This window comes from Phaethon aethereus, assembly GCF_964289735.1.
Source record: "Phaethon aethereus genome assembly, chromosome: 8".
NCBI lineage: Eukaryota > Metazoa > Chordata > Aves > Phaethontiformes > Phaethontidae > Phaethon > Phaethon aethereus.
In genome coordinates, this window is record NC_138584.1 from 18,745,248 (window position 1) to 18,771,577 (window position 26,330).

Consider the following 26,330-nt stretch of genomic DNA (forward strand, 5'->3'; position numbering starts at 1 on the left):
ATGTTTCAAATACAATGCTTTTTTCGTTGAAAAGCACAGATGAGTTCCTATCAATAGCAGGGTGAAACAGCATACGCATGTATAGCGCCAGGTAGCGAATCATTTCTTAAAGCATCAGAGGAATGCAATACCTGTGTACTTGAACTATAACCACAGTTCCTATGAATCACCTTTTTAATCCATTTTGTTCCGAGATACTCTATTTTTTCAATAGGAAGAGGGGTAGTTGTTCTTTGTGCAATTATTTTGACAGTCATGTTTATTATGAGAAGTTAATGTCTGCGTGCAGCACATCTGAGAGCAGATTCAGGACCAGCCTTGCAAACATGCAGAAAATGGGCAAAGAATGTTTATCACAGTATTTTCCATTTTTATGAGGATGCAGTTGGTTATTATGACAAGGTGAAAGGTCTCAAAGCCTTCATTTTTAGGCCACAGGTGTTCTTTGTAGAGGGTTTTTTTTTAATAAAGAGTATTATTAGTCCTTTAAATTAGCTCTTATGGAAAGTTACCACATCTGCGTTATGTGGTAATGAAGCCAGGGGGAGGTCATAGCAGGGGACTTGTGCTTGAAGAAAACATCTGGACATTGCTTTGACATTCACTAGCAACTTCTTGTATTTTATTAAGTAGTAAGGAAATTATACTGAAATCAAATGCAAGATTTAAACAATAAATAAAATGAAAATACAAAAACTGAGAAAATCTAGCTTTGAACAAAAAACCCTTTCCCTTCTTTCACTCCACTCCCGTGAATTCCAGCTGATGAGATTAATTACCTGTGCACATGGCAGCATCAGTTAAAACAAATGTTCAACCAGTATTCAACACATATCTGTATCACAACAGTCATTCTGTCTTTCACAGGAGAAGCTATTGTCATTTTAAATAACGCATTTTTTGTATTGTAACTTTTTTGGCTGTCATTTTGTTTATTACATCGTTTCAGAAAGAGGTGCAGTGACCTTGGGAAGTCCTGTACCTTTATATAGGCAATTTTTTCCTCCACTTCCCCTTGGCTGATAGAAGCAGAGACTTTGTTTCCTGTGCACAATTACACATATCACTTCCACTGAGGGAAGTAAGGAAAAAGTCTACTTGCAACGAAAGGGGGACTTAAAAGCCAGCAAAATCTTCAAGTGGAAGTTGCTGAGTAACTGCATGATCGTTCTTAATCATCAAGGCCGACAACTAAACATTTAGGAACTACCGCATTAAGGAACTTGGCTGGCTCAGATGCCTGTTCAGCTCCATAGTACAGGCATCTAGGAATGTCTGTAGGGCAACGGTCACAGTACGTGTCAGAAATCCTGAACAGAGTAGCGTACCCACGCTCACTATGTTTTCTTGTTTTAAGTGCTTGCTTACAAAATGCCAGTGACAGTTCTGTTCTGCTGAAGTTCTTACACCGCACTCAGCACTGCAGTAACTGAGCGTCTTGCAGCACCGCGGGCATCGGTCAGGTCATTTGTTCCCTCGGGCAGGGAAGCACGTATGTGCCGACCCGCTGTTTTAATGCCAGCTTGCTATTCTTACAAATCTCGGTTTTAATGTTAAGACATTTTCATTGACACTTTCACTGACACAGTGTATACCCTCTGCAAATTCATTACATTTCTGGTCAGAAAGCCCGGTGCAAATTCTAAAGGCCTATAAACATATTTGGTTATAGCTATATGAAATCATTACAGATGAGCTACATCCCAGCTCGTCCCTCGCCTCCAAAATCCTAATAGCTGTGAACAAAGTTCACAATACTGCGTACCGAAAGAGAGCTTTTAATGTGAATGTGACATGCAAATATTAAGACAGGACACCAGACTTCTTTTCTTTCCCCTTCCCACCGGGTGTTTTATTTTATAGCATTTGCATTAGGTAATCAACTGAAACACTTCAACAACAGAAAGCTGGCAGCATAGTAAGGAAAAATGGAGATTATTTCTCAAACAGCTGTGACAAAATGGTTTCAAGTTGGAATAGTATTGCACAAACGAATCAATTTACAGAGGGTGAGTAGGAGCGAGCATCTTCAACATGGATTGTGAGGAAAAAAGGCACTATTTAGCTGTGTGTGTGTTTAAAAAGGAAAAAAAGTCATGAAGCACAATCCATGTTTTTCAAAATTACATTCAGTACTGCTTTAGAAATGCTCACAAACTTGCCTCTTTTTACAGAAGCTACAGAAAGCTGCTGATGTAAACATCAGACAGTACAAGTGTACGAACGCTTATAATTATGCTCCAGAAAAGTCTCAGAAAGAGGGATCTTTCTATAAATACTGCTGCAAAGGTTACATAGTCGCCTAGGCTTACAGTAAAGGAAGCATCCACGCAACTAAGCAGCCTTACAGTTTCCTTAAGTTTAATCTCTAGTAGTCATAAAATACACTCTAATTTCGAAGAGCTGAATTGGCAGTGCACTTGAATCGGGCTTTTCCACGGACTGCTTAAGCAGCACAGTTCAGACAGCGTCATCCATATACCTTTGTCATATACACGTTAAGCAACACCAGGTACGCTTAATGGAAAATTTTAAGATTTATAACAGAAATTAACTGCATTTTCCCTGATATAGAATAGAACTGCTCTGAGACCATAAAAAAGCAAATGTTTATTCCTGGAAATTAAAAATAGCCAAGTAACTTCAGAAAAACTAAGTACCCAGAAAAGGCATTTCAAATGACCAGGACGGCCTGCTTCTTCCTCTCCCGTATTGTACAGCTATAAATTTTCATGCCTGTTTGAAAATGAAGCCGCGATCATTAATAGAGAGGCTGCTTGAAAATCAACCCAGAGCAAGCAGGAATATGCACGTGGGACATTCTGCACCCTAGCCTTGTGTCTGCTTATATATGCACTGACAAAATAAGAATAAAATTCTTGTTGTATGGCTGCAGAATTATTCTGGGAAGGAGCTAAAAACACTGTTGCTCTCCTGTCAACACTGCCCAGTGTATCCCAAGTGTTCCAGGCATGCTGTGGTTATGGCTGCGTAGTTACCAGCGCAGCTGGACCTAGTGCCATTATACTGACATTAAGAGTTTCAATAGGGCTACAGTTTTGTACAAAATCTGGGCATTAATTTTGTACAAAATGTGCAGAACAGTGTAACAAAACCTACTTTCAATTATACATAGATATATATGAGCATTTCAGCACCTTTCAAACAAACTTAGCCCTGCAAAAAGCCAGTCTCACTCCTGTGCTTAGACTACCGCGACTTCAGTTAAAAGATCCGTGTTCAGGAGGGTGCATAGTAAGTTTACTGATCAGACAACCTGCAACAACAAAAATTCATGTATTGCTGCTTTTCATGTAAGTCATTTAGGGAAAACACACAAGATACATTCTGTTTATATACTGTAAAATATTTTTAATACCAACAATTTGGATTGTTTCCATTTCTGAATAGAAGATGAAAAGAGCAGGTTATTAAAAATCTGTAAAGCTCCTTTTCCTAAACTGTCTTTTAGGAAATCCAAGTTTGATAGTTTTGAATTCAAAGGATTCTAAGAAGTTCACAGTTGACTTAATGGCTGCACTAGATATAAAAGTAGACAGTCTTGATTCCTTCTGTGTTCCACAGACAGTAACATTTTCAGAGTACGTCTGGAATTAATACCTCTCCAATTGTAGCTAGCATTTTTAAAAAATATTCCTAAAATTCTTTTTTGTCTCAACCCCGTCAGTTCAAGCAAAGAACAGGAAGTGATATCTGATTAAATAGAATGTGTTTTCTTATATGAACTATGAAAAATATATTGCTCTTAAAAGTAAAAAAAATTGTGGTGTTCTATTATTTTTGTTACTGAAGACTCATAATTAGAAAATTCTAAATCCTGGAAGAACAAAAAAAAGAAACATAACTTTTAAAATTGCTTACAGAATAGAAGATGTTTCTGTAGACACTACTGAAATCAGTAGAAGTTTTGCCTATTACTTTTTTCCTGTCAACACAGAGACATTTGTCTACATACCTATTTCATTACCTAGATGAGTATTTTATGTTTTCACTTAGTAAACTCTTCTGCTCTCTTAGGGGTGCTCTTGTGAAAATTCTGACAGAGACTCAAGAAGGTAATCTGATCTGAATTATTCTGAAGGAAAACAACATCTGAAATAACATCTAACATAAAACTATCACTGAGTGGATAATCTTTCCTGGGATTATAAATACTAATTTTTATCTCAAAAGAGTTACTGCTTTGCTATGGAAATTTTTAGATCTTCATTAGCTACTTCATGTGTATGAGTCCTCAGTTCATTTCTTTAGGTAGGAAACACGTCTTGTGTGAACTAACACATCCTATTCTCAAACATGTTGGCATTATTAATGAAGTCAATAGACAAGAAATAGAACAGGAAATCTTATGCATGGTTCATGCTATATAAATGGTAAGCTATCAGAAGGAACTTCCCTGATTATTTGGGAAGAACAAAGAGAGATCTATTTTTAAAATTCAAAGGGAAAAATCCAAGAAAACAAAGAAAATGCAAGATGTACTTGATAGTCTCTCATTATCCTCTCTGTAATTGGGCTGTTGCTTTTGGCTGCAGACATCCAGTTCACAGACCAGAAATTTTCCATTTCCTTTGTTTTCATTACAAGAACAAGCTGGTTAAAGAAACTCCACTTAGTAATTTTAAACTAAGCCTTCAGCATCATCCCTTAGGAATTTAAACCTTTACCACCATTCCTTACTTTGTCTCCTCAGTGCCTTCCCCCACCAAACCCTGTGAAAAGCACTTTAAGAAAAGGCAGGTGTAAAATGTGTAAATACTCAGATCTTTAAGAAAATTCGATAGGAACCAAATTCTTGTAGTTCTCCATTGCCATTTGCTATAATGCTGTGGCCCCAAACATCTGTTCTCAAATTTCAATTTACTACATCTACCAGGTGTTTCACATTGTTAATAATGGCAACTCACAAATTTACAATAGTCACATAAGGCAGTTACACAAATACAGTTATGTCAGTCAAGTTCACTGCATCTTTCGCAACCAGACCACACCTGACATTTTTCTTCTCGTCCTCTTGTCATAATAAAAGGATGAAGACTACATTTCTGCAAAGAGAATCCCTTGACAACATTCTGGTACTGAAGTCGGAGAGGTTGCTGAAGTGCATTTCAGCGATGTCCAACAGTTAACCAGGAAGTAGATGTGATGTTTTTCACTTCACACATAACAGAACCGGTGCAAAACCCCCACTAGTTTAAACCTTTTGGTCCAAATACATAAAATAAGCAGTATTTACAGCATTTTACTCCTTTTGTAAATGCAATGCTTTAAAACACGTTATAAAGCACCTTAGTAAAAATATTCTACAGGTAAAAGTATCGAAGTAGTAGGAAAACCCTAACCATACCACAGCTCACTAATGGAGTCATAATATGGATTCACCAATACCTCAGTTTACAATTATTACAAAGAATCCATGGAGAAACTTAATACTGAATTTACGATTTTCATACCACTGTGTAAGGATCAACTAGAACTGCAGACAATATCAACTTTCTTCATAGTTTTCCCAACCTCAGTCAGTGGTGGTGGGGACAAAAAACAAAACAAAACCCCCACTGCTCTGATTCTTTAACTTTTTACAATATTAAAGTGGAAATGATGTCTTAACACTAATGATTAGTTGTAATTTTTTAATAAAACCACATATATAAATATGGGCAATTTCAGCAGCAGCAGCATTTCTCAGCAGAACATGATTAACCACCCCAATTAATATCATGTGACATGATTCACGAAAACAAAGCACAGATGTCAACCAGTTATTAACACTACTCATATTGTATACAACCAAAATTTCCATGTTGAAAGCTGGGAAAAATTATTTCCTCTTCTCAGAAGTATAAGTGAAAATAAATTGCTCTGAAAATGAAAAAGAGCATCAACAGAAGCATTTTTTGTTTGTTTATATTTTCGACTAGAACTGCTGTGTATTAATTGCTCCGAATTAAAGTGTAGATTTCTTCAGGTAAAGGATATTAACTCCCACTGAAGGTATTAGTTAGATAAAAGAAATGAAGCCTTTGCTTCTGGATTACCAACATAGTTAGCCAGTATCCAATGCCCTGGAGGTGATCCACAGCTCACTTTTCTCAGATCTATAAAGAAACATCTTGGAGGTCTACAAGCAATCTAGTTTCCATGGCTGAGGACTAAGATGATGATGTGACCAAAGATTTAGGTCCATAAATCTAACAGTATAGTGTTCTTAGTTTGATTTAGGGTAAATCTTTTCATAGAAAAAGTTTTGAGCCAGAATATACAATTCTCCATCTTTTTCCCGAACTGCGTGTGCTCTGACAAACTGAAATTGCTCCAGTGCAAATTCATAGAACTCATTCTCCATTTTCCAGATTTCAGACTGTTGTAGCTTGGCAATAGTTTCTTTTGTGGGAAGTTTTTTCTCAGTTGTTTTCCTAAGATGAGACTTCTTTCCTAAATGCAAAATGAAAGCAATAACTTCACTTTAAAGTTCATGTGATTAAAAAATGTTTACAGTCCTTTTATTTGCAGAGTTTTATACTCTCAGCATGTTGATAAACTGCATTAGAAGTCACAGAATTTAATTCAGAACTTATTAACATAACATGCAGGGTTGGAAAATTGCAGTCTCTCTCACTAACTGTTAATGAATTTTGCATCAGTTCTTTCAATTCTTTCTCCTTACTCTCATAAACCCAGAGAATGAACATTTCATTTAAGGAACAAGATTACTCCACATAATGTACTTGGAGCAAGATTGGTCTTTCAGAATTAATTATTTAGATTGTAATCTGGTATCAAATGTTAAGGATTTTACAAACTGCACAGCAATAGGCTTCCTTCATGAGACAAAGATGACCAAAACGATGACAGCATTTTCCCTCAGAAGTGCTAGCTGTTCCTTTATAATAAACTTGTTAATACTACACATCTAGGCTCTATACATCAGATCTTCTTCTCCCTCTATTTGCAGACAGAAGCCCTACTAAGATGGACCTCTTCTTTATCGTAAGTTGCAGGGCCAGCTCCTACAAACTGAGCTACTAGCTATATAACAAATGTCGTGTTATAAGCCTAGGAAGATAAGTATGTACTTTTTGTATCCCTTGGGCCTTTTTGCACAGCTAACCAGGTTGCATCAAGCACAGTTAATTTCATCAGCAGGGCTTCTGAGGAAATGGAAATCTGCCCCTGCAAGACCTTTCAAAAATGTTGTGATAAACACCTGTCACAATTTTTTTAAGTGTGGTATACCTACACAACTGCCTTTACCCCAACCTTAAATACATGCAATTTGTGTAAGGCAGGAGGATATTTGGGCTGCCCTCAAAAATTTGTACTGAGAGTCTTTTAAAGAGTTTGTCTCTTCTGTAGGAACATCAGCCGACTGAGAGTCAAACCTGGCAGGCACTCAAAACTATTCATCTAGGTCTAAAGAATTCACATGAAAAACAGTGATAAGAGGATGAAAAACCCATGGAAGCCATGGAAATCAACATTTAAATACCTGTACGGTACAGTTCTGTGGCACCCCTGAAGAACCGGGGCAAAGCTGCCTCCAATAACATGATAAAGTCTTCAAGCTCTTCAGTAACTCCCACTAGGAAGTATTCATTAATCAGATTGTATTTGGCTTGTTCCAAAGCCCATCTGCTTCCCACATTCCTAAAACGACAGAGAACAATTACAGCAAATTCTGATGTCAGCCAACAATCCTGGGTCCCTAGATGGAGTTCACTTCATAACAGGACATTTGTATAGGAAAGGCAAGACTCATTTTCAAGTTATAAACGTTCCAAACTTCATTTCCCTTTCCAGTTTCTCTCATCTGTGTTCTTATCTAAAAACTTGACTCCTCTAGATTTTTTTGACTAATAACTCATCCATGAAAAAAAAAAAGTGTGTGTATATGGTTACTGTCTCTATTAATGCAATTTTTGGAGTATTTACATTTTCTCAATGTCAATACTCAGTCTCCACTTTCACATTAGATATCAGAAATGGTTCTGGTAAGAACACATCTTCCCTATTGCATCCTACAAGCATAATTCTGAACTAGAAATTCATTGCGCCTAATGGGAGGACTTCCCTACTGCACGACAGACAGAAATTAAACTGACATTTATTCCTCCTTTTTATAGCTTTACACAGGGTGAAAAGATAGGTTCAGAGTTCATTCTTTCTCTGCTTCTCCAGCTGGCCCAGGTGTAGCTAGGTCTGACCAACAGCCACTGAAAGAGGAGCTCCCAAGTGGCCATTTACTTTGCTTATGTTCGGATGAACAGTACCTTTGAGAAATAAATGTCCTTGATCTCACTCAAAATCCTTCAAATCATCTATGTCTTTTTTTTTTGAGCTTGCTAAAGAGTTTTTTTAAGTCTGTACCATTGTTATAAAACATGCTGCGTTGACAGATGGGCACTATTTACTTTTGTTTCAGTTTCTAAGTAGCATTGACTACTGGTGTCTGGTAAAAGTTTAAGAAGATAGATTTATCTTGATCTCAATTATTTTATTCTCCACAGAAACTCTAGGAGCTTGAACAAACGATCCCCGTTCAGAAAGATGGATATTGTAGACTGACATAAGAGAAAAATGTCAAGACTCCAAATCTACAAAAATGATTTTTAAAATTGAAAACATCTGTTTTCCCTCATAGCACTGCTGATACAGTATCCTAAAATATTGCATGTCTGAAGAACTACAAGACTGTTTCAGTAAAATGCATCTTCAAAAGAAAATACATTATCGAAGTTCCTGCTGCTGCACTCTGTTCAGCTCCTCACACTTTCCCCAATTGTGCTACATATTCAAATTTGTTACATTTAGATTTCATTGTTACATTTAGATTTCATTGTTGATATACTTGACTAATAACTTAAGCTACATTTATCTCCCTACCAGCATTCGGAGCTGTGGCCACAGAAGAATGGAATTTGAAGCCAAAGTTTCTCTGGAGCACAGTCTGAACCTCCAGCTGCCACACATTCATCAAAGGTCTGGAACAAAGATAAAACTGAGCTGAGCTTTCAAGTCTAATATGTAGTGGGGACAGAAAAACACAAGATATGATGTAAAAGAAAAAAAAAAGTAATTTTTTTTTCAAGGCTTGCTTTCACCGTGTTATTAAGAGGACCTATTTGTCTCAAAATAATTCTCGGACAATCTTTTATGATTAGAACTAATGAACAATTTGATCTTACCTTATACATTTGATATACCTTTGATAGAACTTTGACAAAGGCTGTAAGTCAAAACAAGTGAAAACAGTCAATAAGTGTTGGTATCATTGTTCTTTCCTTACAAAAGAAGTCACTAGAGATACAGCGTCAAATGCCGTCAGGATTTGTGTGATACTGGAACAGCTGGATCTTTATATCACAGAACATTGTGCATTTTGTGTTTTAAATTAAACGATGTTCTATTACATTTTACATATTATGAGAAATAACTGCCATTTCTGAGGCTAATTTGTTTTTGGCAATCAGAAGTGAAAGCAAGTTGTTCACTGCATAACAGAATATTCATTGCTCTACGTGCATAGACAGCTGTAGCAACACAGAGTTTCAACTGCAGTAACGCTGTTACAATAAGAACTCCATTAGCATTGTAAAGAATTTGTAAATATTTTACCCAGTCACCATAAAATAAGTATGATATTTCTAATCAAAATATAAGCCATGTATCTAGGATAGGTTTTAAAAAAATTATTTAGTAGCAAGTAAGTGATCCCACAACTTTTTGGACTGTTTCTTCTGTATAATTACAGGTTTCTATTCAAAACAACTATGTAAAAATACATGTGCTTGATTATTTGGTGTTAGAACAAGGACAACGTCCTTTGCTTCAATTTTGAGGTGAAGTTCCTGAGATAATCTGAAAAATTTACTGGTATCAGGCCAAAGCAGGGATTAACCTGTAGTGTCTTGATCCACATTGCACTTTGAGTTTAGAATATCTCATACACGTCACATATTACAGATCAAAATGCAGCTTAACTAGGAAAACAAGACGCTGGTATGCTTTCTCTAGCATAGTTTTCTAGAGAAATTCTCCACTGATCTATCACAAGTACTTTACACCATCGACATTACCTAAGAACTAAATTGTTTAAATGCACCTCCTAACTTATGAATGTATATACTAAACATGAACTGGCATCTGTCAAAAGAGAGACTTCCTTGCTTATACCTGCAGGTTATTTTATAGTTCATACACAAAAGCAAGCAAGTAATTTTCTAAGATGAAATAGGACAGGCTTCCTTCCCCACTTCCTCTTACATATTTACCTGGACTACTCCATCCAGAGATTTTATTATAAGAAACACTTGTCTTTACAGACTCTGTTCTTGCAGCCAAGCTATCTATAACTTTGGAAGCACAGGGATATAGAAAGAAAATGAATGAACTCTTCCGTAGAAATGCTGTGGTATGGACTGGGAGGGGGCACGGGTATGAAGTATGTTGAGACTCCTTTCCATGTAATAAAGGCACAATTGACTTCCATTAGAAAGATTGCATTTTTGACCTTTCTTATTTTTCATTTTAAGACCTCTTAGTGAGCCTACTATAACACGAATTAGAACAGATATCAATGATATAGACACTGCGATTGGGTCAATCCATTGTTGAGCTTACTGAATTTTGTATCAACTGTATGTAAAACTGACACTATCTACATATGTACCGTTTTCTTGGGAACACCGTGGAAAAATAGTGTTACCTGATATAAATGAAAGAAACCCTAAACCTTGGCATATCAGATCATTTTCACTTCAAATGAACTAGCGACGCTTACAAGACAAATGAAATCTGTATGGCAACAACTAAGTCTCAGAGCTAAATAAAGTGGTATGTTAGTGACAAAATGAAAAAAAGTGTCATAAATAAAAACCCATAAAACTATTAATGCAACACATTACAAACTTTATAAATAGGATTGCATTTCAGCTTCTTCCCACAAATCAGAACTTAAAGTGCAGTCTACCAGGCAGTAGCATTTGGGATTTTGGCTTACTGTTTCCCAGTGACTACCTAATAATTCTGTTTGGATTATAAATCAAAAATAAACCACTACTTTTAAATATCATTCTTTTTAATATTAAGTCCTATAAACGTCTTGAACGACATAGCATGCTAGGCTTTCCACCTCATCCATCTCTACCAGGAAGGAATTTCACTCGCCAAATCAGGCTCCTCATGAAAAGGAACAGAGAAGGTTGCAAAATATGAGATCCTGTCTCCCTTTTTAAAAATGCCTTTATGAAACCCTAACACCATATCATCTCTGAAGCCAGTACCTATGAAGATACTTTTTTTAAAGCATAACTTGAATTACTGTTCTGCTTGAAGCTTCCCTCTACCTATGCTGCAGGGTGCCTGGACGAAGTGGCATGCAGTAGCTGAAGATGGCGCCAAACCCTAAACAACAGAGGAGCAGTGAGTTACCAAGGGAAAGGGAGAGGAATGGTTTCTTCCCAATATTTAAAAACCACTATTTGGATGGGGTGACAGGGGGCAGGCAAAATGATTAGTCATGTTTATTAGTTGTTATGGTCTTATAGACTAAGCTGTATTCAGTGTGATTTTTGCTCAGTTATATGTCTCCGTGTGTCTCAGTAGCACACTGCTGCACTAAATTGACAACATTACAGAAAAATTTCATGAGTTTAAGAAAATACTGCCACTGAAATTTTAAAGTGTTTGGCTCTGTGAAGTACAAAACCCCTTATGTTTTATAAAAGCTTCCACACTGCTCTAACTATAGATTTATGAACTATATTCACATGCTTAACATCCTCCTTTTCTTCCTGATTTAAGAAAAGTCCAAATCAACACCCTCCAACAACTGTCTTACTGCAAACCTTACTGCATCATAGTGGATGTATAAATTCTTTCTGGAATAAATATATTATGCAGTCTAAATGAGGTGGTTGTTCTGAAACTGTATTAGTAATCAAGGTTAGAGTATGCTAACCTGAACTACTCTATAGCCTCCTAAGACAGATGGAAGAAATACAGAAATGTGTGATTCATACTCTATAATTTTCAAGAAGACTCTTTATGCAATTCCATTGCAATATTTACATTTTTTATAAAAGAAAAATAAATTAGGTTGCTAATTATAAACAAAACAAATGTCAAAGCCAAAGCATCAGCAGTTCTACAGCTTTTGGTGAAAAATGTATCTATCTTAGTCCTCAACAAGAAAAGATGTAGATTTCTTACACAGAAGGATAAGCTTTCGTACTTACAACTCTCGATACCTGAAAACATTATTTTATTTTTTTAACAAATTGCAACATAAAGCGAATTTATAAGGTTACACATAATGTTACACTTTGGTCCACTACAGACACCAATGGGAGAATATAACTTAGAAAGCCACTATCATCACCAAGGTTGATACAAGAACTGTTCAGCTTTTATCAGGACATTTTTTCAAAATAGTTTCCACATTAGCTTTGGTAAGAACAACTTATATAATAAAGTGTACTTTACCTTTTTATCCCCCTGTTTTCGCCTCCGTAGCCCTGGTCTGTAATCATCTCCAAAGCGCAGAAAGTAATAATAAGAAACTAGTCGTTCTATAGGATCTCTTATGACATTTATGTAAATTGGTTTCTTTTTAACACCAAATCTAAAGTAGAAGAGGAAAAAATGTCTTTTAAAGGCCAAATCAAAGCTTCTCATTTAATACTTAAAAGTCTGTCTCTATTGATACAACTGAAATCTATATACAGAAAAGATGATGGTGAGAGGAAGCTTAATGATCACTTCCTCTCATACCCAGTGTGTTATGTGGATGTAAAAGCCAGTGCAATTTCAGTTTTTCCTAGGATTGTGATTTTTAGTGTTGGTTTTTTTTTTTTATTAGAGGAAAAAACAAAACTGAAATATTTTCACACAATTGATACTAAAAATGTTTATACAACTATCCTGACTCTAAAAATGCTTTAACTAGTCTAGCAGCCATGTATGTGTTTATAATAAGTACAAGGGAGTTTGATATTGAGTTCCTGCCCTCCTGAACTGTGCTATGCAATGCTGCAAGTGGTTTTCCTGGCAGGTCTCCAGCTGTCAGAGACCTGAACTCTGACAGCAGGAAAACAGAGCTCAGAGCCCATCCATTACCTGGGTTGAATCCATATGGCTATGCTTATTAAATATAAGCCTAATACAGTATCTGTAACCATATTAACCTCTCTATCTAAAGATATAAAATTTCCCTTAGACATTTACCCTAAGCAAATTTTGATTTACTGTGGGACAAACAGGAAGCTTGATGAAATGAGGTGGTAAGCTCATGGGACACATAAGAAAGATTTAAAAGACCAAAACTGTTCTGTGCAAATACTACCTTTCAATGATCTAGGTTCAAGATAGCTTTTACAATACATTTCTCAGTTTTACTTTCTTTTCCATTTGAGACATTACTGTGGCAAATAAACATTAAAGAGGTTATCACAATGGAAACTCAAGTGCGTCAAGTGCCCTGAAGTAAAGCTAGGAGCTGGAAAAAAATTCTCTTCTGTTCCCACGCAAACTGGGAAAGTGTTCTGCATTGACAGAGGGCCATTCAAGCCTCCTAGGCTGCCTAGAGAGCCAGAGAGCACACATAGTTTTAAGATGCAGTGCCATTATTGTCAAAGTGGTACTCTGCAAAATAGAATACCATACTGCTCATATGAGGAATCTTAAGTTGAAAACCTGAAGAACAGAAACATAGAATAAGCTGTAGAAAAGAGGAAGTTAGAAAAAACCCCACAATTAAAAGGCGTTACTTTGGCCAGAGACCAGGACTACAGATACAGAAATGGTTAAATGCTACAGAAAGAGCAATTGATGTTCAGATGTTGCCAGAGTACGAATGAATCAGACTGTAGCAGTTAAAGGCGGCATTGCTGACATCTGTCTGTATGCCAGCTTTTACTCTCCAAAGTCCACAAAATAAGAGTGTGTGAATGTTTCAACCTTTTTGGTGCGAAGTCCAGACTTTGAACTGCACCCCCTTTAAGGTCCACTGAAGCGCCTGAAACATGCACGTGTCACTTTCTACAGACTCTGCTGCAAGTGTTGTAGCAGGCTGTAAAAAAGCGTTTTGATATAGTAGCAGCCTCAACCAATAATATGTATCTGTGGGTTAAATGAAGGTGTCAAAGCCCTGGGAAACATTTGTGCTGGATTGTACATTCATATGGATTTGCACACAACCTCACAAAACTAGCTTCAGTTGGGATAACATATGCCACTTACTACTGTCACTTTATTAATAAAGATAACGATTTGGCAGTTACATCGTCAAAGAACTTTTTTCCCAGCCGTTTACTAGAGAGGAATAAGGGTGGATCAGAAATTAAAAAAGAAAAAAGGAGGGGAAAAACATTAAACTTTTTTAGAAGTTTTTTTTTTAAACTCTAATTTCTACATGGATGGTTATGATAAGCTGTCCTCATACTCAGTTATCTATTGAAACCAGTACTTCAAGCTTCAGCATAATTTAAGAGGTATTTCTGATATTTGACAGTGGACCTAAGTTTGATGTCTGCATATAAGCAGGCATAGACTTTTCTGACATATTTTACACTTCTCAACTACAAGAATGTTCACTACAAGAACATACCTCACAGCCTTAAAAGTGTGGGCCTTGCCAAGCACAACCAGAGCATTCGGGACATTATTTTAATAATGAAAACCCAAAGTATGAGAAAGTAAGCTGTCATGGGAAAAAAATACATCATTTAGGTGAAAGGATAACAAACAACAAACACAAGGATAACACAGTCCTGGAGGGAAGATGCAGATGAAAGAAATTTGTGAAATTGCTTAGAAGCTTTCTAGATGTAAAATAATTATTTTAGTTTAAAAGGTTCCAGTATCTGAAAATGTTTTCAGCTTTATGAAGTGAGTAATGTATAAAATAACATTCACCTTTGCTGTTCCGGAAAGCTGTTTCAGGGGTTTATTAGTGTTGCAGCATTTTAACTTCAATAAGCCAGAAAGGAAGATAACGAATTTTGATACATTTTATTTTATTGATTGATTTGCAATTAAGACTTCTTGCTTGTTACTTTTTGTAAACTTCAAGCTTTTACTTGGTGCCATTGGTAATTTCCAGCTACTACTGCAGCTTTTAGCATTTTCTATTATAGAATATACTGTACTGGGAACCTATGAAGCTCTCGCTTCCCCTTCTCATTCTTCGTAATAAAAGGCTAGAATTAAAAATTAGTGTACATAACAGAATGAATAATTAAAAGCAATGACCAAACAAAATAAATTCTTACGTACAAAAAACTCATTTCATTAAATGAATGTTTTAATGCACAGAAACTTAACGGTACTGATAATTGACCATCAGCAAGAGGTAAAAGTAGTGGTTACTATTGTTTGTGCAGTCGAATAGGCTGAGATCTGGAAATCCACTTTCAATTTTAAACCATTTTCTGCATGATGCAAGTGCAAGATGAAGCACTGCCTAGTAAGCATCTTAAGCAAAACTGACTTGCCAGTTCAAGAGGAAGTTTCATAAGACTGAGCTCCTGAGGATCACTGCTTTAGATCCAGAAGCAAAAATAAGACAAGAAAAGAAACACATGGAAGCAGGAATACAGATATGATCCTGAACCTCTGAAGTCACTGGGATGATTTTTACCTCATTTTCTTTTAAATCAGTTTTAAAAGTAGCAGGATTTGACTCCACAAGAATTATTTCAACGTTTTTTACAGCAAGTCAAATTTCTATTAGGCCAGAAAACTGCTTTAAAAACATAACTTTTAATATTTTGATAAAGTGTAAAGGGATACTCTGATAGAGAGGAACTATATCACTTAAGAGGCAGGTGGTATTATTTGTCATATGAAACATATTTGAGAACAGGTATCTTAAACTTCTCAGAATGAGAAGCCAATCCTAAGGCAGAACTGGCAGTGTTCCATAGAAAAGCCAGGATTTTCAGTAAAACAAGCTTGTAACTCAGACAAGGAATACTAAACCTAGTCTATAAATAGTTTTGAAATGAGCGTCGGCTACATTTTATCATGTAAAAAGGCAAGAGAAAACTGTGAAAATCAAAACCAAATATTGCTCATCATCATAATTTTAGTGTTTTTCAAAACTGCAGTTGTCAGCCGCTATCACTAGAGGGCACTAATAGCCCAGCTGGATCCAAGCGACTTCAACTAGGGCACTACTGAACAGATAAATCCAAGGTTAACGTACTTTGCAAAGTCCAAGTAAGATATATGTCCATGGTAAAATCCTGGTTTCATTTCCTTCCACGAAGTCACATTCTTCACAAATCGGACCTGTAAAAGCAAACAGGAGAAAGTGTTTCTGTACAGCTGGAACTCATTAAGTTTCCCCATACATGGCGTTTTCTTGTTTGTAAGTAAAATCTTATAACGCATTAGAAAAAAAGTCTATTTTGAATATTACCGAAGAATTTGTGCCCGCTAAAATAGACTTTTCTGCAAGCATACAGATGACTCATTTTACATCATCACAATGTAATGATCAAAAACTAAACAAAAGCAAAACAGAGCAATCAGAAGGTCAGTGGCAAGGAAAGCTACCACAAAAACATTAGCAAGACAAACATTTAAATTTCTGTCAGTCCATTCTATTGGTCATTTGAAAGGAATGCGGAATTCCCTCAGCAATAAGTAGAAATGCAAGTACGCCTTTGATGGAATTGTCTGATCTGTATTTAGTCCCTCATATAAAAATGTACCAGATTTACAAGCATGTTCTTAGAGCTATTTTACCGGAACATAAGAAGCAAATGTGATGGCTCATCTGCTCCCCCATCCCAAAATGCAATGCATGAGTAATCCAGAAATTTTATAAATGCATGCAGTTTAAATTAGATCTATAGTTTAGCATTTTGCATAGTTACCTTAAGCCTAGTATTTCAGTGAAACTACTGTGTTAAAGGATGAAGTAGCCCTTAAACAAGGGCTGATAAAGCAGTTATCAGAAAACTGCACAAAAATAGGAATAGCTTTACATTTCAAAGATAAAAACAAAATAAGATACACGCCCCAAACCAGAAAGTATGTTCAAATTAAGTGGGACATGCAAATCCTGATATAGCTTGGCTTTATGAGATGAATAGAATATTTTAACATCAAAGCATTCAACTCAAAGTTATTTCAAAACTAGTGAATTGGATAATAAAGAAAAGATGATAATTTTGTACTGCCTGAGCTGTCTGGCAATGATATGCCATTTCTGAAGCTGAGAATTGGAAGATAGCGTTCCCTGCACATCTACAATATCTTTTCTGTTATACAGTGACATAGATAACCACAAAGATACTGAGGTGAGATGAGAGACTCAAAAAAGGAAAGTTTGAGAGCTCAAGACAACACACTAACATTCTGTAAGGTCTAATGGGTTAAGAGTGTCCTGAAACATGAAATTTATTAATTATTATAACCAACCAATTGACGCCTTTAAGCGGCAAAACTGGCCTGCTGCTGCTTCTTCAAATGTGCAAAACTCGCAGTCTAGGACTGATGTGGTTTAAGCCCAGCCAGCAACTAAGCACCACACAGCTGCTCGCTCACTCCTTCCCCGGTGGGATGCCGGAGAGAACCAGAAGGGTAAAAGTGCGAAACTCGTGGGTTGAGATAAAGACAGTTTAATAGAGAAAGCAAAAGCCACACACGCAAGCAAAGCAAAACAAGGAATTCAACCACCACTCCCCTTCGACAGGCAGGTGTTCAGCCATGTCCAGGAAAGCAGGGTGCCATGACGTGTAATGGTTACTTGGGAAGACAAATGCCATCACTCCAAATGTCCCCCCACTTCCTTCTTCTTTCCCTGGCTTTATATGCCGAGCATGACGTCCCACGGTATGGAATACCCCTTTGTCAGTTGGGGTCAGCTGTCCTGGCTGTGTCCCCTCCCAACTTCTTGTGCACACCCAGCCTCCTCGCTGATGGGGTGGGGTGAGGGCAGAAAAGGTCTGACTCTGTGTCAGCGCTGCTCAGCAATTAATGAAAACATCCCTGTATTATCAACACTGTTTTCAGCACAAATCTAAACCAGCCTCATACTACCTACTATGAAAAAAATTAACTCTATCCCAGCCAAAACCAGCACAAGAATTTAAGAGACTGATAACCTTTACCTATTTCTTCAAACATTGGTTCTTGGACTCTCAGGAAAAAGAAATGGATATTACTTTTTAATAACAGGCAGCATTCATTTTTTCAGTGTACAATTTTCACATTCTGTGGCATTTCACAATTTAAACCATATATTGCACAGGAAAATTGTGTCAAATCTAGCTGAAAAGCAATGCACAATGTTATACAGTGGTGTTTCATAAACTGTATTGGCTTTCTGTCTGGTTTTGTCCACAGCACAAACCAATAATATATCTACAAGACTCTGAATCCAGTTGAACTACCTTTACCGCTGCTGAAACAAACCACACTTTCATTGACTGTACCTTTCAAAGATTAATGACAAGGTATTTTCAGCAGAGACCCTCAGCTATGAATATTTCTTTACCTAGGAAAGAAGTTTCCTAAATGCAAAGTATATATTATACTCCCTTCCCTCACTCCCAAGCCCCAAAATATCACGGTTGATACAACAACTCCACAAGTAAACAGGATATGCTACCTAATGTGTGTAGTGCAGCATGCATATTAATGTGTACATTTCGGTTTCGTTTCCATGAACAATCTTTCTGAAATCTAGCACTAGCTGGATTTCAGTTTCTGGTAGTCTAGGACTAGACACAGGGAAATGTTATGTGTAATATCCCATGGGTCAATTTTGTCTTAGATCCCCATGCCACCATCTGCAATCAAACCTTAAGATGTTCCAGTAATAGTTAAAAAACCCTTTATTGTCTTTGTCTTAGAATGTTGTCTCCTAAGGAAATAATTTTTATGTACATGGGATGGATATTCTAGCCTTTTATTAACTTTAACACCAGGCAAATGAAAAGAAGGCTAGGAAGGTTTGTAAGACAGCTGTGACATTTACATCTGCCTTAAGATGAACCAGCAACATGCTGTGCCCCTGAGAATTTAAGTTTTTAACACCTATAATTAGGCTGCAGGCAAGAGATTCCACCCCCCCCACCAGTTTGCAGCATTCCAAAAATCAGAATTGTTCCAGGTCACAGACAGCCTAATGAGTCTGCATTCACACATTTTAGGGCAGAGATGAATATTACTTGCTGCTTCATACTGTTAAATATGATAAATTTTACCTTTCTTTTCAGGGCTTAGCAGATACTGGAGCTTTTAAGAGACGAGCAAGCTTCTCCATCTGAACCCAAATGAATAAAATTTGAGGTTACTTTAAAAGTTCAGATAGATGTGAATGGAATTCCTGTGAAGTTGTTTCACGGTGCTTTTATATAATCAGCTACAAAGTTGCTTCACACCCTTTAGAATCAGCTGAGCTTCACTAAATTAAAAAGCCAGATCAAACGTACTCTGGGGGCATAAGATATCCTGAAAGGTAAGTTAAATACATTCAGTTTCTAGGACGATAAGAATTTAAAACAAATCCCAGTAAGCCAAAAGAAGAAAACCAGCATGCTTGGTCTGAACAAAAAGCCCTGGGAAATCTGTACCTGCAAATCAAAGTGATGTTCTAAGCTGTCACCTCTGTACACCGCTTCCATCAATTCCTCTTCTCTACAGTCTGAACACACACGTACACACCCTCTGCCCCCAAAAGCTGGTATGGTCATTACCTTGTGGCCTGGTATCACATGGAGTTTTGGATACCAAAAAAGCCACAGATTATCACATCATTATATTCTAGTTTTGTTTGTCAATTGCTGAAAAACTGACCTAAAAGTACAAATAACTGGGGGAATGAGTATCAGAAGCCCAGCCTGGTGAGGACACACAAAGATTTTCAATTTGAACTACAAAGAAAGGGCTTTCAAGTAAGACTGAAGACCAGCACAGTGTCCCCATTAAGGGAAATCTCAGATTCAGATTTAAAGACCAAGTATGTTGGGATGACTGAAACAGAATCCCTCTGCAGGAAAGCGCTGGTAGTTTAGCTGTCCAAATTGTCATACAAGTTAGCTCTAAATCAGATGTCAGGAACGCTGGAAACAGGCTAGCAGCACACCTTTGGCTGCATGCCATAAGAAACAACAAGCAAGCTCAAGGCAAGGGCAGCTGAGAAGCAATTTTGTGAGATGGTGAAAAGACAGAGTTCAGAAGTTCAGCCACGGCACAGCCAGGATACCTGCCTTGCATGAACAGTTCTTTCTCAGACGGAAAAATACAATTGCACATGTACAGTAGTGGACACTAGTACTCACTAGGTCACCTAACTCTTAAGAGAAAAATTCTTCAATGTTCAGGAGAACATGACAGTACTTCCACTTCTAACAGAGTGGCTGCAACCTTTTACTTGTTCCACTTCTGACAGCCGTTGAAACCTTCACCAGCAGAGGAAATAAGTACTACTTAAGTCAGTATGAGTGTGCTAACCTCTGAGAGGCCACTGTTTTAGAATACATTTGGAAGCAAGATATATATTTTCAGGTTGCTCTTTTGAAATAAATGGAAAGAGAAACTGCGGGAGAAAAAAGAACAAGGAACAGAAAAGAGCAAGCTGAGAGAGTGAAATGCTGGATAATTGTACCATTGATATTCTAAGTTCACAACAACAGTACAGAGAATGTGTTCTCATACCCCCTCTTCTGATAAAATATCAAGAATACATGCTGCAAGACAGAACAGTAATTTCATTTTAAATGTTTTAGATGACAATTTCACCATGTAACAAAAAAGCTGAAGTTTGTGTGGCTATTATGCCATCCAACTAGCCATAACAAAGGCATACTTATAGGGACTTATAGGATACTTATCGGATTAAGTATCAGATCTGAAACATGCAAGCAACAAATAAAATCCAACCAAATGACTACTCTGATTTAATGAAAGCAAGTGTTTTTGTTACAGACCACAGAGGTCAGAAATGCAACATGGGCAACATGGCACTCAGCTTGCTGCAAAGAAAAGGCCCAACCTGTGGAAAGAGGGGCAGTTCCCAGGATCCTGCTGTCAGAGAAGCTGCAAAAGAAAGGAGGGCTGCTGGGACAAGTTCCATCTGAAACTGAAATGGATGTGTTAGGGACTCTTATCAGGTTATCTCAAATCAGATACAGGTTACATTTGGAGTCGATTGCATTCAAGAAGTAAAGGTTTCACATATGGGCAGAGAACTTAAAATATGTTACAAAATCAGAGTAGTTTGATAAACGTACAGCAGAAGTAGTAAAATAATGAGCCCTCCATTATGCACAAATTTATGTCAAGCCCAAGACAATTTTCACCTTGCTTAGGGAAATTCGCTTTAGCAAACAGTATCACTGATAAAACAATTTTGTCTCTATGATGTGCTTATATATTTTACTACTGGTGCATATACACTTAATGCACTCAAGTAAGCTATACTGATGAAGGTGGCATGTGAGTATTTCAGGCAAATCCAAGCCCATGAAGAGTAAACCTACATCAGCTGCTACTCAGCATGCTTTCCATCTCCAGAATTATGTGTTATCACTTACAAAGGCAAGTTGCTATCTCAATATACTAAAGATAAATAATAATTTCTTCTTCTTTGAGCAACTATGCAATACATAATGGCAGTATCTCCCAGTTAATGGCCACTGAAGAAGAGTATCAATTGTCTAATTAAACAACGTAATTTACCACCTTGGACAATAGCATAGTATCAAATGAAGGTAGGACTGCCAGTACTATATACATGCCCAGCACTGATGGATTTTCATCTTTCAACAGGTAATTATTCGACGGAAAATGAGGAGAAGAGTTTCTCTTAGACAAAACTAAGCCAGTAAAGATTAAATCTGATTTGAATGAAATCCAAAGAAAAGTAGAAATTTAAGGCAAGGTTGCCTATGTTTAATTATGTGATCAATTACTAGCTTCCCATCCTTCAGGACAGACCACTACAATTCAAAGAGAAACAGAATCTGTGGCTGGAAGTGCAGCACTAAGTATGACTGACTTGAGCATGATTTTTAATTGAGAGATACAGGTTTGTTAAATCTTTTGAAAAATCACTCTGCTGTTTGTGCATAGATCTTTAGTACTTGTTCCGTGCAGTGAACAGGACTACAGGGGCGGCTACTAGATTTACTCTTAGTAATCTCAGTAATCATGTGTGACAGTATCACCTTCATATTTAGGAAAAGGTTTCACAACAGCAAAAACCCAACAATAACACAACCCCACTATCACAAAACAGGTTCCCAGTCCCACCACAAGTACACTCTGTCCCCTGCACCGAGATCCCTATCTCAATCTTTCTCCCACATACAGAACTGAAAGGAGGGCCCGTTCATCTGCTTCCCCTCGCCCCACTCCAACAGCTGTGCTAAGCTGATTCTGCCTGTAGGCAAGCACTTAAAGGAGCTGGAAGTCTCAGTGCTGACATGCTGCAATGCAGAACAGCTCCTGCCTCTGCTGCATATCAACTTAAAATGATCAGCGTACCACCAGTAGTACACACCTGAGAGTTTGGAAACATTTGTTTTAAGGACAGGGATAATGACATAGTGATGTTTCAGACTTCTGACCTCGGTTCCTTACGTGTGTACTCATGAGAAGCAAAGAAATATTATTTTAAAAAATAAAAAAAAGACTACTCCCTCACCACACCCTAAGAAAAAGAGCACTGATCTTCCATCATCTTTTTTTTAATACTCATCATCTGATGCAGTGGTAGCCACGATCATTTCTAGCCTGGGACTACACTGATTTTAGTGACAGCTTTAAGTGGGTGCAAAGTGACCCATCCTTTAGAGGGCAAGCTATTTACAACCACTTCTTTCTACCTGTTTTTTTAACACCTGTGATACCTGACCAGACCTAGTACCAAAGACAGATGCATAGCCCTGACAGGATGACACAGCGCCTGCACTACGCAGAGATGAAAGCACGTAAGATTGCATTTACTGCAGATGGAGATGACAGGCAAATATTATTACACAGCCAAAAGGCAGACAGTTGACAATATAATAAACTTTTACAGTTATAACAACAAAGGTCATTTCTGCCCTAGCTGTGTCCCTTTGTAGATTTTTTGTCCCATAAACAGATACTTACCACCTCCAGTAGCCTAGCAATTACCTAAATCTATTATTTAATAAATAATATTTATTATCTACAAAGAAACTATAAACACATTAGAATTAATTTATATAAGAAAATGTGACATGAAAGCCAATTCCATCAGACCATATCAGTTTGCAATAGCAAATAAATTTTCTATACTTTCCCCTTGTTTAATAGAGATATCCCAAATGCAGCAGCTTACCTGATCTTGCAGAGACATAACAGGATTATTTTTGGTTGTATTTATATGTAGAACATGATATTTGTTCTTCGCACAAAGATCATAGGCAATATTTGTGAAGGATGTGCTGGCAGTCTTAGGTACTCTGTTGTAAATAATCACCACATCATCTTCCTCATCCAGCGTCACATCTTGTCGGGGGCCGTCTGCTGTATGACGTTGTTCTATTTCTCTGACTTCGTGTCTTGCAATAGCCCTTTCTGTTATGGATGACACATACAAAATTTTGATGTAAATATTACCAATTTTGAAGTTGAAACTATAGAATGCAAATAACCTGGTGAAAAGCAGTAACTCCTCAGCAGTAAAAGAAACACTTGCTGTCATATATCTTTCTGATACATCTGAAGCAAAACTTAAGCTATAAAATGTATGAATGATAAAAGGTGAGTTAGTCTGGCACAGAACACGAAGACTAGAAAAAAATACACTTAGGGAACACATACTATATTTGATGACTCATGCTAATGTTACTGAAAGCCATTGTCTCTAAAGAAAAATGTCTATAAAGTACCATCAAAATGGTGACATCCCCAAAATATCCCAAATAATTTCTATAAAACACCTATTTAAAAACCATAATAAAAGGAATAACTCAAGTGATTTTGAGAATATTAATTTTCTGAAAACAGTAGAAATACTTAACACCAGAGATGTAGTCAATTAACTGTGTAGAGACATTGGAATTCAGATGAAACCACTGTTTTGTTATTTCAATTGATACAAGCCCCAAGTGTAAAGCATTACAATAAATGGGTTTGCAACAATTCAATTAGATTTATTAATTTTGCATTTGACAAGAATAGAAGCAAGAGGTGCTTATGAAACGGTTAACATTAAAGTGAAGAGTGGTCTCCAAGTACTGAAATACATCAAATACATCAAAAAGAAACATGGAAAAGCAAGCTATGAACAAGACATTTTGGCAAGGTGAGTACATTGCAAATAAACCATTTTTCCTTTATACAAAGGGCAATACTCTGAGTAATTGAACACTGCTTCAAGTGCCAAAAGCCTATTTGGAAAATAAAACCCACAGTATTACAGCATTTTTTTTTTTTTTTTTTTGCTGCTGCTGAATATCAAATACTTTGTGCTGATTCAGACACAGCTTTGTTCTGTTCTAGGTAAGTATGTACTTTAATATGATGTGTAATACAGATGTCAAAACATCTATTCTAATTCATTTATGGTGATATTGCCTTTAGTAATGTATTCAAAGAAATCTGCGTTGGCCAACAGTGCAAGCTGAAGTTGGTACCACAAAAGCAACCTGTAATTCTTGGTATTATGCTCTTACACATGGTGTAGCTCCTTCTGGATGACACGCTTTTAACAGAAGCACCTCCTGACTTTTACTTCCCTTGCTTCCTGTAACCCAGCTCCTTCTATTCTCTTTCACCACATCTCTTTAATTATAACCTAAAATCACTTTTAAAGCAGAATCATTAAGCTGTGAACACCACTAGCCTGTAATTCCACATAAATTGTCTTCAACCACAAACTTCCATCTGTCTGAAATGCTTCAAAGCTTAATCTCACTCACTCTCTCATATGCTCATATCTCACACCCCATAGCTAAGCTACATCAGTATGAAAATGTTTGTAGAAAATGCTTATTGAGTATATCTCAATTTTCCACATGACATCTGTTGCTCCCCACTATATCAGTCACAGTTTTTGCTCCTTCCTTTCTCATTTGCTACCTCTCCCATCACTGCTGGCAAACGTCCTATTTTGGAAAGAAATGAGGCAACATACTCAGGTTTCATCTATCTGAAGATGGCTACAACAAAAAAGGACTGGCAACTTTCCCCTTCCTGCCAGTAACAGATTAGAGGAAGCATTTGGTAGGGGACATAGTTAACCACATGGCTGCCCAAGGCAACATGGATACTGAATACCACCTAGAGAGGTTGAAATGAAACAAATTTAATTTGTATTTTCAACACTGGAGTAGTAGACCTCAGATAGATTCTTATCATAACTACACAGAACTCCAGGGCTGATGAGGCTGGCTGGTGCGGAGCGAAGCTTCCCCTGTTGCATGCAGGAAGTAAACATTTGTGAGAAACAAACGTGATTTGCAAAAAGAGTGATGAGAAGTGTTCCTCTAATGAAGTATTTGAAACCATGATGACTCGAGAATCAACGTGGTAAGTGCACTTTAAAGGCTATGCATAAGATATAAAAGATGTATGATTAGATGCAATTAGCAGAAAGGCTATTGCATATAATCACAAGAAAGCAAGAACCCAAGCAAGGAGGAGAACCTTCACAAGTGTGAAGTACACAGTTCTATTATCAAAATCTATTATCAAAGCTTTAAATGTCAAATTAAAATGAAAACTAATCTTTATGATGAACAACTGAAATCACCTTTTTGAAATAACTGCAATGGTTAAAACCAAAAGCAGAGATGCAGTGCAGGATATAAACTGCTGAAGTGCAAGGGAAGCTAAAGCTAGGGAGAAGCAGATGAGGCACCTGAAAGTGTCTAACCTGGTTAGCTGTCCTAATGGCCTATTTCACTGTAGTCTGTTAATAACACAACAAGGTGAATTTGTAAAAATGCACATTTATTCCCTGTCATGAACAGTTTATAGTTTTTCCTTTGAAGTCAGGATGCTTTTTTGTTACTTTCTGAAAAGTCAGTTTAACTCTTACAGTGGCACGTGATTGGATCCATATGAATTTCATTTACTTATTTAATCGGGGGAGGTGGAAAAGATCCAGTAATGTTAACACACAACTCAGAATAGTCTTTGGGATAACTATGTTAATCATGTATTAGAGAATTTGAGAAGTTAATGGGCATTTGACTAACTACTTCATTCGCTCTTCTATAAAATTTAAGCATTTTTCAACCATTACAGGACTTTTACTTCCAGGATAATTTATGTTTTTAGAAGTACGGTAGAGAGTGCAATGTATGCTTCAATGACTT

General features: G+C 37.0%; 1 protein-coding gene across 1 annotated transcript in view; it reads right to left on the bottom strand.

The window, feature by feature from the left end:
• Positions 1-6,229: 6,229 nt before the first annotated feature.
• Positions 6,230-26,330, bottom strand: part of HS2ST1 (heparan sulfate 2-O-sulfotransferase 1) — a gene marked incomplete at both ends in the record, with an annotated part of 78,230 nt that continues 58,129 nt past the window's right edge. Inside the window, 6 exons of the mRNA XM_082003182.1 lie at positions 6,230-6,456; positions 7,511-7,668; positions 8,905-9,002; positions 12,505-12,643; positions 16,226-16,311; positions 23,345-23,583. Coding sequence (XP_081859308.1) covers positions 6,230-6,456; positions 7,511-7,668; positions 8,905-9,002; positions 12,505-12,643; positions 16,226-16,311; positions 23,345-23,583 — 947 coding nt within the window. The remainder of the gene's footprint in view (positions 6,457-7,510; positions 7,669-8,904; positions 9,003-12,504; positions 12,644-16,225; positions 16,312-23,344; positions 23,584-26,330) is intronic.